At 34.3% G+C, this 15789-nt stretch overlaps 1 protein-coding gene and 1 long non-coding RNA gene across 45 annotated transcripts in view; one reads left to right on the forward strand and one right to left on the reverse strand.

The window, feature by feature from the left end:
• The first annotated feature begins 596 nt into the window (after positions 1 to 596).
• The window catches only part of sorbs1 (sorbin and SH3 domain containing 1), a 91565-nt gene continuing 76372 nt past the window's right edge, over positions 597 to 15789 (forward strand). For all 44 annotated transcript variants that reach the window (XM_087279206.1, XM_087279214.1, XM_087279219.1 and 41 more), the window contains exon 1: positions 597 to 712. In XM_087279206.1, coding sequence (XP_087135332.1) covers positions 617 to 712 — 96 coding nt within the window. In that variant the 5' untranslated portion in view covers positions 597 to 616. The remainder of the gene's footprint in view (positions 713 to 15789) is intronic.
• LOC147841059 (uncharacterized) overlaps positions 11754 to 15789 on the reverse strand; it is a 141413-nt gene continuing 137377 nt past the window's right edge. Inside the window, exon 2 of the long non-coding RNA XR_015505964.1 lies at positions 11754 to 11793. This is a non-coding gene — a long non-coding RNA (uncharacterized LOC147841059). The remainder of the gene's footprint in view (positions 11794 to 15789) is intronic.

Below are 15789 nucleotides of genomic sequence, written 5' to 3' on the forward strand. Positions count from 1 at the left end.
GAAAGTCCACAGAATTTCATTTGAATAAAAAGTTTGATCAAACACTGCAAAATAATAGTCTACTTTAGATATGAAAACAGGCCCGAGTAACTTTTAAATACATTCGGTATAGTGTTGTTCTCGAAAAAAAAAATATCTGCAATTGAGTTTCATTTCTACTAGATAAATTTTATATTGCACTAATTGGAACTTAATACAGTATGTATAAATTGGTGGTAACTGGTAACTCAAAGTACACTTTTACAAGTGACAATTCAAAGCTTTAGTTGAAGGTCATGTCCACTAGGGGGCTTCATCGAATTAAAAAGAGGATGCAAGATTAAAATAATTTGTAAAAAGTTACTTTAAAAAAATAGTTAAGACTCCAAAACGTCAAATATGAAGAAAAACAATCAGGCATCGCTCTGTTGTAATTTAGGATGAAATACTAAAATATTAACAAAATTAAATCTGTATTATGTATAGCTATTGCTATTATTACCGATCGTTTAAATATGTATTTAAAATGGATCTTAAAAATCTAAGTTTGATCAATTGTGAGCTCCTCCGGAACGCCCCTGTAGCTACTGTCCTGTCCTGTCCTCCACCCCCTCATCAGTGATCCAGTGATGCACGCATGAGAGTCTCCGCGCACGGTCGAGCGGCGTGCGGTCACCGTCACTCAATTGTGCTGCGTTATCAATACGGAAACCTGGACTGCTTCCTCAGAAAGGTAAGCATGACACAACCCATATATCATCACCCTATATATCTACACGTCTCCGTGACATTTCACATCATGCTAAACCGGAAAGTTTGCTTGTTTACTTGTCGTCTGTACACTATTATTTGCCTGAGGGTTTATTGTAATGAACCGCAGCGGCCGTCCAATGCAGACAAACGTGCGGTGCAGAAGTGCGGCAACGTGGGTTACTGTTTCTGTCACTTCAGCACTAGTCTTGTGATACATTTATGGCTTCGTTAACTGCGAAATGAAATAGCAGCGTTTATACTGTAAGGTGCCACACGAAGGAGAGGAGAGGGGGATTAATCTGTGTTTTGCAGGAAAAAGCGCTCTGACTTCGCCTGCACTTGACATCCAAATAAGGAATTAAGTGGATATGCGGAGGGAGCAGGACAGTGAGAGTTCAATCCACTGCTATGAAGATGGTTTTTAACGGGACACATAATCTAGACTTTAGTGTCAGAATGCGATTATAACCGCCCGTTCACAAAAATAAATGCTAATGCAGTACGGTTTATTGCGGCAGATGTACGGTAGCCTGTGCTGGATGGACTGTAGAAGTGAAACAGTTTTTGGAGGATTCTTCTGGAGGGAGGACACAAAACACTTGGCCTCTAAGATTTTTGAATTCTTCTATTTTATATATATATATATATATATATATATATATATATATATATATATATATATATATATATATATATATATATATATATAGCATTTCATGCATTTTCTTTTAGATTTTAGAACACTTATAAGCCATTACTTTATTTATTTTTTGTCAGGTAAATTAGAACACCATTGGTATAATAGTAATTTTAGATTTGTGCTTTTATTGTTTAAACTATACAATATATGCATATAGGCACCCTGTAATCTTAAGGTGTTTTTTGGAACTTGTCTAAGGTCTGCGCCACGTGATCCATCATCTCTGGTTTATAAATGCACTTTAAAACAAAGGTTTATTAGTATGGTTTCACAAAGAAACCTTAACATCCACAGACGTTTTCTTTATTGCTAAAACAGTTTTTTTTTTACACTATTAAAATGTTCTTTACGCTACAAAAAAGAAACCAACTTTTCAGAAATGTATGCAGAGAATATTCTTTTAATGTAACTTGAATTTCATTTTGCATATAAAACTCTAGTATGAGAATAATGAAGTTCTTTTTATATACATGGAGTTTGCATTCATTATTATACAGTACATCAATATTGTACCATATTTTGTGTTAAACTTAAAACTGTAGACAGCACATTGAAAAACCTAATAAGATAAAGATATTTTGAAGATTATTATTATTAAAGATATTAAAGATATATTGATCTAACAAGAAGATATTATTATTTAAAATGTAGATTACATCATGACAAGTTCCCAAATGTAAAAATTGTTCAATTTACAAAACCGAAAGTTATTCTTTTGAGATTAGTTAAATATATTAGATAAGTTTAAATCTGATTTGTGTGTATGTGTATGTGTAATTACTGCATTTGTCACTGTAGTTAAAAGTTTACGTTATCAATACTACCACAAACTGTCTTACATATGAGCGTGTATGAGTGAGGTTAGTCAGAAAATTTACTGAAGTGACAAGAGCTGCATTGTCAAAGTGCGTAACCTGCATATCACTAAATGTTAAAAAGTATTGCTTACCACAGGGTTGTGTCCAGTTATTAGCATTATTGGTAACTCTTTATCATAATAATAATAGGTTCCATAATAATAGTTAATATAAGTTAATTTATTTACTGACACAAATGAGCTACAATACATTCATCACAGTATTTATTACCCAAATTAACATTAATCATTCATTGTTTTTGTAACCCCCAAAACGTTGGCTTTTATACTTTGGACGATGCATTAATAAATGCTGACAATCAACAAAAGTGTTACGTTTAGTGAATACATTAGCCAGCAATAACTAATGAAACCTTACTGTAAAGTGTGACCATATTATCAAACAACATAAAGCATTAATAAGTTCTGTCATCTTCCTTATTATTATTATGTCATAGTTTCAATGCAATTTTTAGCACTCAAACTAAAAACTTTTATAGTGGCAAATGTAAAAAGAGAACGCCTCACACCTTAAAACTCACACCCAGTGAAAATAGATCATGCATGTTTATAGAAGTTTCAGCTCAGCACCTGTGCCAGGCATACATGATGTTATCATGGTTCTCTAGCACAGGAGAAATCTAGTATTTCAGTGTAGAGGAAGTGAACAGCATTAAAATCTCAAGTAGGTGAGAGACTGCAACATTTGGGAGAAGTTGCTGCCAGCGTCTTTGGAAGCCGGCTCCTTACAAAGATGATGAATAATTTGTGTTGGCTGCTTAATATTTGATAAGCTTTGTGTAGAATCATGTTACTGTCCAGTGCTGTGAACAGGCGCCTAAATGATTGGTGGAGAAACTCTGTTTAAATGAATTGTGAATAAAATTACAAACCCAATATACATAGGAACACCAAATTACTGGAATATCAGACATATTTAGTATCTACAATCAGTAAAATTTCAGAATCTTGGAGTATTTTGGGTTTAAAAAGCTCTGTGGGCACTGCTAGGATTTGTTGTGGGTCAGTCAAGTTAGAAAAAAGCCTTTTTGTAGCACTGCGATAATGGCCAGACGTGATTTGACTGCTAATAACTTGCTATTATTCTGTTTCTTATTGTGTCATTTGCTGCCACTTCACATATTGCTTCTTGGAAATTGGAAGCTTTAGCGATTTCGTGCTTTTAAGCATGTTTTTCGTTTCGCATATCTCTCAAGTGCAAGCAGGCAGAGATGGTTTGAGTGTTAGGGCAGGCATATGATAGCAGATGGACTGAAGCACTGCTATAGTAGATAGAGGAAGTGCTGTGAGTGGGATTAAAATTGCATTTTCCCATTCATGTTGCTTTTGAGGAGGCCCTGAGTCACACACATGGATTGGGCTGAGGGGATTACTGTGTTAATGGTATCCTCTGATTTTTCTAACAATAGTACTTGGGTCTAATTATGAAGTCACAGGTTTTGTTGGATTTGTCTGTGACACGTGAATTTTAATGTGTAAAAATGTCCAGCAAATTTGTGTAATAGATAGTCAATTGTTAGTCGTACATTAACAATTATAATAATTTGTGTCATTTTCTAGTGGATTTATTCATTTGCTTAAAAACAGAACTTCCATTCTGCATATTGCAGCAATTAAAATCTAATTGTATTTGTGGCAGTTTTACAGTGTTGAAGCTAGGAATGGACCGGTATAAGATTTTAACGGTATGATAACCTTGGATAAAAAATCACGGTTTGATGGTATTGTGGTCACTGCTCTAAAATAAGTTCTTTTTAAATGTCTGGATAAAAAAGTAAAACTTTTTTTCTGCTTTGAACACAATATATTTAATTTATTAAACATTTACATTATTTAGTAACAGTAAACATGTCAGGCTGAATAATTTAAATGAATCATTGACTTCTGCTGTCTTCATTAATTTCAAAAACACTGATTTCTTTACAATTTAAAACTGCATCTTTGGATACCTTTTCTGCTGGAGATGCTTTTGTCCTAAAAAACGTAAATAAAAAATCTTACAGATACTTTAGGAACGGTATAGCAGAACATTTTGGTGTTTTTAAAACCTTGACTTTTTCAAACCGTGGTATAACTTGAAAACGGTTATCATCCCATGCCTAGGTAAAGCAGCACATTTAATTGATTTCTATTCTTTAAATTATTGAAATCCAAAAAAAAAAAAAAAAACATATTCAGAAATAATAATACACGTGTTTAAAAAAAAGCAAAGCCAGGCATTTAATAATTACAGAAATACATTATATTTAGTATTTTCTGAACTGAATAAGGAAAGGTCTTGATATATATTTTACTGTATTCGCTCAACTGATTTGCTTAAAAAAAAAAACACACACACACACACACACACACACACACACACACACACAGACACTGATTCATTCAGGATCAAAAAGAGTGAGTCATTGAATCATTCACTTAGTTCATTCAATCAAAAATAACTGATTAATTTGCAAACTAAGCAAATGAGTAAGTCATTGAATCATTCACACAGCAGATTTATTGGAGAAAAAAAAGTTGATTCATTTATGAAGTAAACAAATGAGTGCGTCTGTGAATCATTCACTCATCAGATTTACTTAGAAATACGTTGATTTAACCAAGAACTAAACAAGTGAATGAGTCATTTATTAATTCAGGAACTAAACAAATAAGTGATTCATTGTATCATTCACACTAGAGATGCGCGGATGGGCTATTATTTCATCCGCAACCGCATGACAAAATTCATCATCCATCCGCCATCCATCCGCAGTAACATTTTTGACCAATTTTTAAAACCGCACCCGCCCGCCATCTGCTGATTGGGCTCTTTATTTGAATGGCTTATTCCTTTTTTTATTAAATGAATGTTTCTTTATTGATCATTATAGAACAGAGAATGACTTTAATGTAGACATGCAGTTAATCCAAACGTGCAAGTCATTAATTGACGACGCTTTGAAGTTACGCTAAAGATACGAGGACGTGTCTTTTCACTTGATTCGATTCCTCGGTCCTTCAGTTTTTTTCTTGCGTCTATCCCTCGTAACGTTATCCCGGTGGGGTGGAAACACGAGGAAAGAAAGCAAGGAAAGGAAACGAGGATGCACAAATAAGAAATGAGAAGCACCCGAGCTCTCAGAATATCAGCAGTGAACTCCGTCTCCAATCGGCGCACAGGGACAAAAATAAATAAATAGCCTAAATTAAACGCACTGTACAATACAACTTTTTTATTGTAGCCTAATAAAAAACGCATTGACACATCATTTCAACATGCTGCTATTTAGCCTACTACTAAATGCCTATTTCACTTAATTTTTTTAGTAAATAGATAGAATAATAAGTCATTTACATTATAGCCTAATAATGTTTACATTTGTAGTTGTCCATAGCAACCCCAAAATGTACCTGCTTGCCTTGCACATCTAATTAATGGGCACAGTTTTTCGACTATTTTTTATTTTTTGCTGTGGATGTTATTGAGCTTGTAGAAATCGGAAACAACACAGTTCTGCGACACAGATGAACCTTTATTGATATCTCTATCAGACAATACCTACCTATTTTATATGCCAAAAGAAACAACAGGCAGTAAAAAAAATATTAACATAAATATCTTAATGTAGGCATAGGCTATAGTCGCATGCTTTGGCAAACAGTTGAAAATCTTTTAATAAAAACATCATATCGTGCCTAAGCCTTGTAGGCTCAGACACCCCCACAATTAGAAATTAAATTAGAAAAATAGATATGCCATCCCTCTTTGAGCGAACCTGACCAGGCTAAAGTGCATGTATGACAAGTGCCCTAATAACCCATGGACTTAGGATTATCCCCATTCCCCTCAAACTTGAAGCATAACGAAATACTACGCCATTAAATTTGCGACAAAGAAAGTCTGGCAAAATAACCTTAGCCTCGGAACGTAAAAGCGAGGCCAACATGTCTAGAATAGAATAGGCTAAACCAATATGAACGTAAAATTATCAGCTGACCGAACTCAAAAGTTTATATTGAACATATGTGTAGCCTAAATAACATAGGCTAATTGGTTTAATATGCCTGACCTTAGGTCTAGTTTGATTTTTTCTTGGCACAATGCAGGAATAAAATAGCATCTACAGTGTCAGGATTCAGACGGGAGCGCCTGCATAGCCACTATAATGCGCCCTGCTGCACTGAAGGAGCGCTCGCTCGCAGCACTTGTTGCTGAAATGCATAGAAATCTCTTGGAAAGGTGCTGTAGTCGTGGGAATGCCTGGCCTTATTTCTCCCAAAAGGAAAGTAGATTTTCCTCTGCTGATCCGTCTATACGGAAGTTTGTAGAGGAAAACTTCTGTACACTTCATCCAGAATTAGTGTATACGATTCCTCCTCCCATTCTGTGAAGTCAGTCCTAGGCTTTTTCGTTGGTGCGCCAGCTATGAATATAAAAGCAGTACAACCGCCCGCCACCCGCCCGAATTTAATTAAAATATTATTTTTTCGTAACTTCATCCGCCCGATCTGCGGTTTATCCGCGGAGTCCGCGGCTATAACCGCCAACCGCGCATCTCTAATTCACACAGCAGATTTATTAAATAATGCTTGATTCATTAAGCAAGGAAACAAGTGAGTGAGTCAGTGAATTAAAGACTGTGCTGGTTTGTGATAAAATAATCTGTAGTGTATGTGTGTGAATGAGAGTGCATGGATGTTTCCCAGTGATGGGTTGCAGCTGGAAGGGCATCTGCTGCATAAAACGTATGCTGGATAAGTTGGCAGTTCATTCTGCTGTGGCGACCCCAGATTAATAAAGGAACTAAGGTGAAAAGAAAATGAATAAATGCTAAAATTATTTATTTAAGAAATAAACAAGTAAATGAGTCAGTGAATCCTTCACAGAAAAAAAATCATCATTTCAGGAACCTAACTAATTAGTGATTCAATAAGTCATTCACACTGCAGATTTATTAAATGATGCAGGATTCATTCAGCAATGAAATAGGTAGTGAGTCAGTGAATCATAAACTGAGCTGGTTTGTTAAACAGTTTTATTTATTAATAAAATGAGTGAATGATTTCGTCACTGACAGCAGATTTATTGAAAAAGTGTTAATTCATTTAGGAAGTAAACAAATGATTCAGTCTATGAATCATTCTCTCATCAGATTTATTTAAAATACATTGATTTAATTAAGAACTAAACAAGTGGATGAGTCAGTGAATCATTTACAACATTGTTTTCAATTGATTAATTCAGGAACTAAACAAATGAGTAAGTAATAGACTGGGCTGCTTTGTTTATAAAATCAATTCATTTAGTAATGAAATAAGCCAGCAGATTCAATTTTGCGGATTTATACAATTTCTGATTCATTCAGGAATTAAATGAGTCGATTGATGGATTTTTTACCCAAATCTGCATAATTTTTTTATAACACTGAATAGTACAAAGTGAAGGGTTAAGACAAATACACAAATACACATATTTATGTAAATTTATGTCTAAAATGTAAGTTATTATAAACCTGCTGCTTATTTAACTGTTGTATAAAAGCAACACAAACAATCATCTGCATTTTGAATATCTGTGTTTGTGTTCACTTGTGATTGAGGCATCCTCCAACAGACGACACGTCCACTCATATCCAACTGTTTGAATGTTATACCATGTTGCTTAGCAACCCTCATCTCAGCCCATATTCTCCTTCTGCCCTATTGACTGCGTGTGGCATTGAGTGGCACTTGAAGCGAATGCGACTCTGTGTGTTTTGTAAGGCTACAAATTTCAAGGTCTGTGTGCACAAAGCAGCAAGCTAATGCAAACAAGAAGTTGAACAGACTGTCTCTACTTCAGATTGTGTTATGCTGACAGATTTTCCTTTTCACCTCTTACTGCTTTGACAGATTGTGGACCAGCTGGCTTGAGGTCAGTGTTGGGATGACGAAAGTTCATAGTTTGAATGCACTTCATATTTAGACTGAAAGTGACGATGATGCATCAGGGCTTGAACGTTATTCATTGAGTACATGCGCCATGTAACAGATAGTTGGGACACTCAGCACAATGATTCTTTAGATAATGTGCTAATATTGTGTTTTTCAGGCTGATGTGATCTGTTCACCTTTCAAGAGAGTGTGAAAGTCCAAGTGTGTGTGTGTGTGTGTGTGTGTGCTTGGTTTGCTTTATAGAGTCTGTGCCAGGTGGTGTTGCTCAGCGCTGAGATTCGGGGTCCTCCATCATTAGGGAAGCACTTGAAATGTCTGGATTATCATAGAGCCATTTTTAGGTGTGGTTGAATAGTCGACATCCCCTGACAAAATTATCAGGCACCAGCCACATAACTGAGAGGCTGAAACAGTTGTCTCTGTCTGCACTGCAAGTGGGATGCCAAAAATGTCTGCTGGTTAATATTATTGACGAGTTGTTGACTGCTTTTCATAGTGCTAAATATCTTTATTCCAAAAAAAAAATAAAATAAAAAATGGAAATATACCTTTTTTTGTTTATGCTTGCGCTGTCATAAAGACACTTTAGTGTTAGTTTTTTATCATTTTGTTTATTGTAAGCAGTTCTAATTTACTCAGGCAGTTGAGCTTTTATTAATGAAATTTATAATATTTCACTAAACTAAATTGTCTGTAGTGTTTGTGTGTGAATGAGTGTGTATGCATTTTTCCCAGTACTGGGTTGCACCTGGAATGGCATCCGCTGTGTAAAAGATATGCTATATATAAAGCTAGCTAATTATTATTATTATTTTATTATTATGCAAAAATAATTTAATAAATCATTCCTGCAAAAAGGAAGTGTAAAACCAAAAGCTCACAGAAAAAAAACATGTATCTTCTTCCTTAGTTGAACATCAAATTAGGAACTTTTAGCTCAAAATGTGGTCCTTGGTGATTCATAAAATTAATAAAAACAAACAAACAAACAAACAAACAAACAAACAAACAAACAAACAAACAAACAAACAAAACCCAGAATGAATCTATAAATGAATGGCCAAGAATCTGATATATTTAATGCTGAATACTATCGGTGCAATATGAGCATAAAACAATCAATTCTTTGTTATCAGATTTTTATTCATGGCAGGGTTTCAAAATTTGTAATACAAATATTTACATATTTGAACCATGTTTTACATACAACTATGTTTCCTGTTTTTTGCTTCTGAGCACTGCAAGTCAAATTTAGATTAGGAATTTAATTGAACAGATGCAATTCTGATTCTGTTGAGTGGGTGTAGATATACTAGGCGTTCCTGTAGAAGCTGTTGTGTAATCGACACTGGCTAATTCTGAAAATGTAGCCCTACAGTTAAAGTCAGAATTATTAGCCCCCCATTTGAATTTCTTTTCACTGTATGTCTGATAATATTTTTTTCTTCTGGAGAAAGTCTTATTTGTTTTATTTCGGCTAGAATAAAAGCAGTTTTTAAAATTTTTTTAAACCCATTTCAATATAATTAGCCCCTTTAAGCAATATTTTTTTTGATCGTGTAGAGAACAAACTATTGTTATACAATTACCAATAAATACCCTATCCTGCCTAGTTAACCTATTTAACCTAGTTAAGCCTTTAAATGTCACTTTAAGCTGTATAGAAGTGTCTTGGTCTAGTCAAATATTATTTACTGTCATCATGACAAAGATTAATTAAATCAGTTATTGGAAATGAGATATTGAAACTATTATGTTTAGAAATGTGTTGAAAAAATCTTCTTTCCGTTAAACAGAAATTGGGGGAAAAAAAATAAACAGGGGGGCTAATAATTCAGGGAGGCTAATAATTCTGACTTCAACTGTATATACATTGCTAGAGATTGTAAATTTTGTAGCCAGAATTATGTATGGCTGCATTTGTCATTAAAATGAACGCTAAAGGGCGGTATGACGACGTTCCTCTTCACGTATTTAAGCGTCCTAGCTGACTGCTTACCTCTGTGTGGACGCCTTATCCGCTATTACCAGTTTGTCCACTAGCTCACTGCGTATGTTGGCAGACTTGAGACGCAGATCGGAGTTGACCATGACAGCAGGGTTTGAGTACAATGAAGAACGGTTCCAAAAAGCGAGTAAAACAAAAACAGAAGCCAAAAATAAAAATAAACAAGTAAATAACGTGTGAATGTGGTAAAATCTGAAAACATGGTAAAAATCAGACAAGAGCTTTTACTTTTAGATTGCTTTTTAAAACTGTCGATTGGGTTTAGGGAAGTGGGCTGGCGGGTCAATTGGTGCTTTTGAAAACACCATTGGTTGGGTTTAGGGAAGGAGAACCTGGGTCGGTCGGTCGGTTAGTTGGTCAGTCACTCAGTCAGTCACTCAGTCAGCCAGTCAGTCAGTCAGTCAGTCAGTCAGACAGCTGCCTCTGATGGATTTATGCTAGAACAGCATGTGCGACCGGCACTCTTGAGAGAAATTTGAGATCTGAAAAAACATACACAATGGCCTCTGGTGGATTTGCAGAAACAAAAACTGCCAAAAAAATGTACCTCCTGGGATGTATTTGGCACTCTCCGGAAATGTATATAGCGGTATGTTTTTTTTAATGAGCCTGGGTTGAATGTAATTTGTGTACTGTTTATGGTTTTTTTTTATCCAACCCTGTGCAAATATCAAAATGTTTTCAAATTATTTTTATTTCTTACTGACTTGTTTAAATTGTTATAATCAAAAAAAAGCAAGCAAAAAATGCTTATTCAAGTATATGACAATAACTATAATATATTATTTTTGGTTCATATACAGTAATTTATTTATGTAAACAAATCATTCAAATCCTGAGAATTAAAACAATGTACTTATAACACTAAGCAACTTATTTGATATTATGGCCAGTATACTGTACATGATGTACAAATACATAAAAAAATCTTCCATTAATTAGTAAATTAAATACACTTTAAGATGATGATCATCTTTTAAATTTATTTTTGAAGTTTGTTAACCCAGCTAATTATAATTATTTTATTATTATGCAAAACAAAAAGCACAGTAAAACTAAAAGCTCAGAGAAAATAACATGTACTTACTGACAACAAATATCAGATATCGTTTGACAATAATGTTTCATTCTTGGCAGCCATTCTCCTTAATATTCTCAATGAGCATATTTCCTTATCTCAAAATTGCCATTCAGAAAATGTAACACTCCTTACACACTACCAAAATATACCTAGAAACTCTACATTCTCTTGTTTTACCAAAGGTCAAAGTTATGAATTTTCCTAGCACTTCTATCATATTTGGCCACTACTATGTCACTGACCCCAAGCTGCTCACTTAGGCGCCAAAATGCAATATCCCAGATCTCAGTCTGGTCCGTTTTTATTTTTATTACCTACCGAACAAACCCCAGTATGCCTTATGAGCTTTGTCAGTCATTCGATATCAAAAGCTGCCCCATTACGCGCTGCTTTGAATCCTAAGCGTGAAAGTCATTATGATGCTCCAGAACATCCATGCTGTTGTGTTTTTTTTTTTTTTTCCAGTGACGGCCTGGAGACTTTGACTCATCCAGACACAGCTGTGCAATACAACATCTTCCAGACATAATAGGCTTCTGTATGGCGTGACGTGATATCAGAAGCTATTTTAAATGCTGCTCTGTTTTAGATGGCATGATCGCTGTTATATCGGTGTGGTTGTAAAGATAGCTCTCAGCAGTTGAGCTAAAAGTGTGTTTGGAGGTGGTGAGGAAATGTTTAATTAGTAAAAAAAGCAGATGAGTGTAAGTGGAGTCTCTAACGGCCCCAGAATTGGTAGTTTTGGCTTCAGACCATAAGAAAGTTATTTTAATCATGTAGAACACAAGCTATAGTAATAATAGTATTGTTGTTCGTTATTATAATGATGTGTTGTTTATATATGCAATATAATACATTGTAATAGTACACATTTATTCAAATATTTGTTTCTAAACTTTATTATTAGTTTCCAATTGAGGTTCATCTAGAAGTTCAGTTATCTTAGTTGACCCTTTTTCACGTTTGATTATGTTCTGTTATTACGTGCTTTACCTCAATCACTCTTGTCTTAAAAGACTATTGTTACACTTGCCATAAATAAAAGTTGATCAGTGTTTTCAAACAAGTAATGTTTATTTTAGGTTTCAGGCATATGAATAAGGTTATCGACTGATAACAGAAAATGCATTAATCACAGTTATGGTCTCTGATTAATCTAGATTAATCTCTAATTTAAAATATATCATTATCTTATTATGTTTTAATTTATTTTGTTTAACTTTTCGGTCCCACTTTATATTAAGTGTCCTTAACTACTATGTACTTGCATCAAAAAATAAATACAATGTACTTACTGTGTTCATAATGTATTTGAGAACACTTGTGGTGCTCTTGAGTTGGGATAGGGGTTGGGTTATGGACAGGTTTGGTGGTCTGGGTAGGTTTAAGGGTAGGTTAAGGTGTAGGGAATGGTCAGCAGTGTATTTACAAATGTAATTACAGAAGTTAACTACAGATGTAAATACATATAGGTATTTAATAAATCATAAGTACACAATAAATACATGTATTTACACAATAAGTACATTGTAACAAACTATTAATTCCTGTTTAAGAACATATTAGTTAAGGCCACTTAATATAAAGTGGGACCAACTTTTCTAAAGTGAGCGTGAAGATGTCAGTTTTCATGAATTAGCTGCAATTGTGAATAAATGTTTAAGTTAAGTCAAATCTTTTCAGTTCCTTTTTTAAACACTGCATTTTAGCAGTAAGAACCTCCGATACAGATTGTTGAGCTAAAGCTTGACTACTAAATTAAATCACAAATCAAATCGAAATCGCAACAGCTGTCAAAAAAAAACACAATTAGATATTTTCCTCAATCGCACAGCCCTAATATACAGTAGTCAACTAAACTTGTAAAGATTTTATCCATTTCTTTACTTTTTGTGAAATGAAATTGTGATCTGTGATTTTCTCATCCCTAATATCTTCAAGACACATGGCAAAAAACAGTCAGTTGAGTTTAAGGCCTAATCATTCACCTGATGATGACAGCAGGGTAAGAGCTGATTAGGTTAGTCTGTGATGCTGAAACTGTTCTTGACCATGAATGATAGAAGTAAAGAGAAAACAAAGCATTTTCTGTGTGGGAGAAACTATACTGATGTTTTCCTGTTTATTCTTTAGCAAAAGATGGATTCATCTTGCTACCTGTTTTTATGGCCATAGCTTTACCACATTTCTTTGAAATCAAATGCATTCCTCCTGCATGAAAAAATTCTCCCTATGACATGTCCTGCATTCATTGTAATGCAGAAATATATTTTAATGTAAATAACTTTACGAATATTGAATTTACAAATCAAAATGTTAGAGCTCGTAAGGTAATGGAAAAGTAAACAGTATTACTATTTGATTTATTGCTATTTTTTTTAACAATGTGAGCTTTCATTTCTGCTTAAATAATTAAATTCAAATGACAATGTACATAGATATAACTTGCTTATTAAATAGGTTATTTGTGCAACAATTTTCACCTGTAAAGGATGCAAGATTTGAAATATTAAAATATAATCCCTTTATTTACCCAATTTAAACATTCAATGTTATCGTCTTCTTTTCCTTAAAGGAATGATCATTTTATGGAGAACAAAGTCCTAAATTACTGACATCTTAAGAAAACTCATCATGTAAACCAATTCAGTAAACCAAACAAGCTGATCAAACCAAATCTTCTGAGACAGCAAGTTGCTAATCATAGGAACAGAACTGATGTAGATAAACTGGCAAACAGTCAAAGAAAGCCACAATGTTTATTCATGCCCCTATGCTTGCTGGGAAAAGGGCAAATAGGAGTTAAGCACAAAAGTATTTTCTGAAATGCAGTAATGCAACTCAACAGGAATGTTTGTTGAGCTTAGGAAATCATAGTATTTCACAACAGTAAAGCTCCTTTGATGTAGCATTCATTGAGTTTCTGAATATTTTAAGTTGGCGAGGAGTTCATAAAAGAAACAATCTTAAACCAATTTTATTCTTCATGTAATCACAAGACAAAAGATGTTTTGAAGAGTGTTGGAAAGTGTTAGCCCTTGAATTTCGTGGTAGAAAATTTTTTTCAAGTTAAGTTACTTTAAAAATAATGTTAAAATCTTAAGTCTGTCTTAATCTTAAATATTGTACATTTACATTCACATTATGTTCCTTAAAAAGAACCACATTTAGTTTCTTGAAAAAAAAAAAAAAACTCAAGATTGTAATATAATACTTTTAAAAAGTAACTTCCAGTTCAAGTACTCCCAAGCAAGTGTTTCCCTAGTAGCCATTGACTTCCTTAGGATAAAACACAATGGAATTCAATTCTGTTCCCAATATTCTTTAATACACTACCCGACAAAAGTCTTTTCACCTATCCAAGTTTTAGGAACAACAAATAATAACTTCTAGTTGATCATTTGGTATCAGAAGTGGCTAATGAGAAAGGCAAAGGCCTCTAGATTGCGCTTATTTCACCAATATAAAATATGATCATGTCTTGATTTTTAAGTACAGTAAGGTCGGACTTTGCTTAGACAAAAGCCTTGTCACTTGACATAAATAATGTACAGTAGAGAATACAAAGTCATGGTGCAGTGGAAATATAATTAATATTGTGTATGACTCTTATGAGCTTGGAGGACTGCATTCATACATCTCTGCAGTGACTCAAAAAACTTATTAATAAAGTCATCTGGAATGGCAAAGAAAGTGTCTTGCTGGACTCACAGAGTTCATCAAGATTCTTTGGATTCTTCTTCAATGCCTCCTTCATTGTACCTCAGACATGCTCAATAATGTTCATGTCTGGTGACTGGGTTGACCAATCCTGTAGCACCTTGACCTTTGCTTTAAGGAACTTTGATGTGGAGGCTAAAGTATGAGAAGGAGCGCTATCGTGCTGAAGAATTTGCCCTCTCGTGTAGTTTGTAATGTAATGGGCAGCACAAATGTCTTGATACCTTAGGCTGTTGATGTTGCCATCCACTCCAGATCACTTGCGGGCCTCTCATACTGAATGTAACTCCAAACCATGATTTTTCCTTCACCAATCTTGACTCATTTCTGTGAGAATCTTGGGTCATTGCGTGTTCCAATAGGTTTTCTGCAGTATTTGTGATGATTGGGATGCAGTTGGGATTCAGACCTTCTGCCACTTTTCCAAATGATCAATTAGAAGTCAAGTTATTATTTGCTGCTCTTACAACTGGGATTTTTTGTTAGGTAGTGTACATCTATGTCTTTAACAGCAGAAAGAAATAGGTTTGATGACAGAATCTGTTCCTTTAATTTTAGACTAGATCAAGCTCTTTTTCTGCCCTAATTTTTACTTTGTCTGCATGAATATTTCCGTTTGGACTGTAAGGCCCCATTGATCATCTTCATCCATTATTCCCTCTGTTTCTCTTACAGTAATGTCATGCTCTGTGAAAAAAGGCATATATAGCTGAATGGTAGCTGAAGCAAATACCAGCGTTGCATACATTTCCTTT

Source organism: Danio rerio, chromosome 13 (assembly GCF_052040795.2).
Source record: "Danio rerio strain M-AB ecotype USA chromosome 13, GRCz13ab, whole genome shotgun sequence".
In the NCBI taxonomy this organism is placed as follows: domain Eukaryota; kingdom Metazoa; phylum Chordata; class Actinopteri; order Cypriniformes; family Danionidae; genus Danio; species Danio rerio.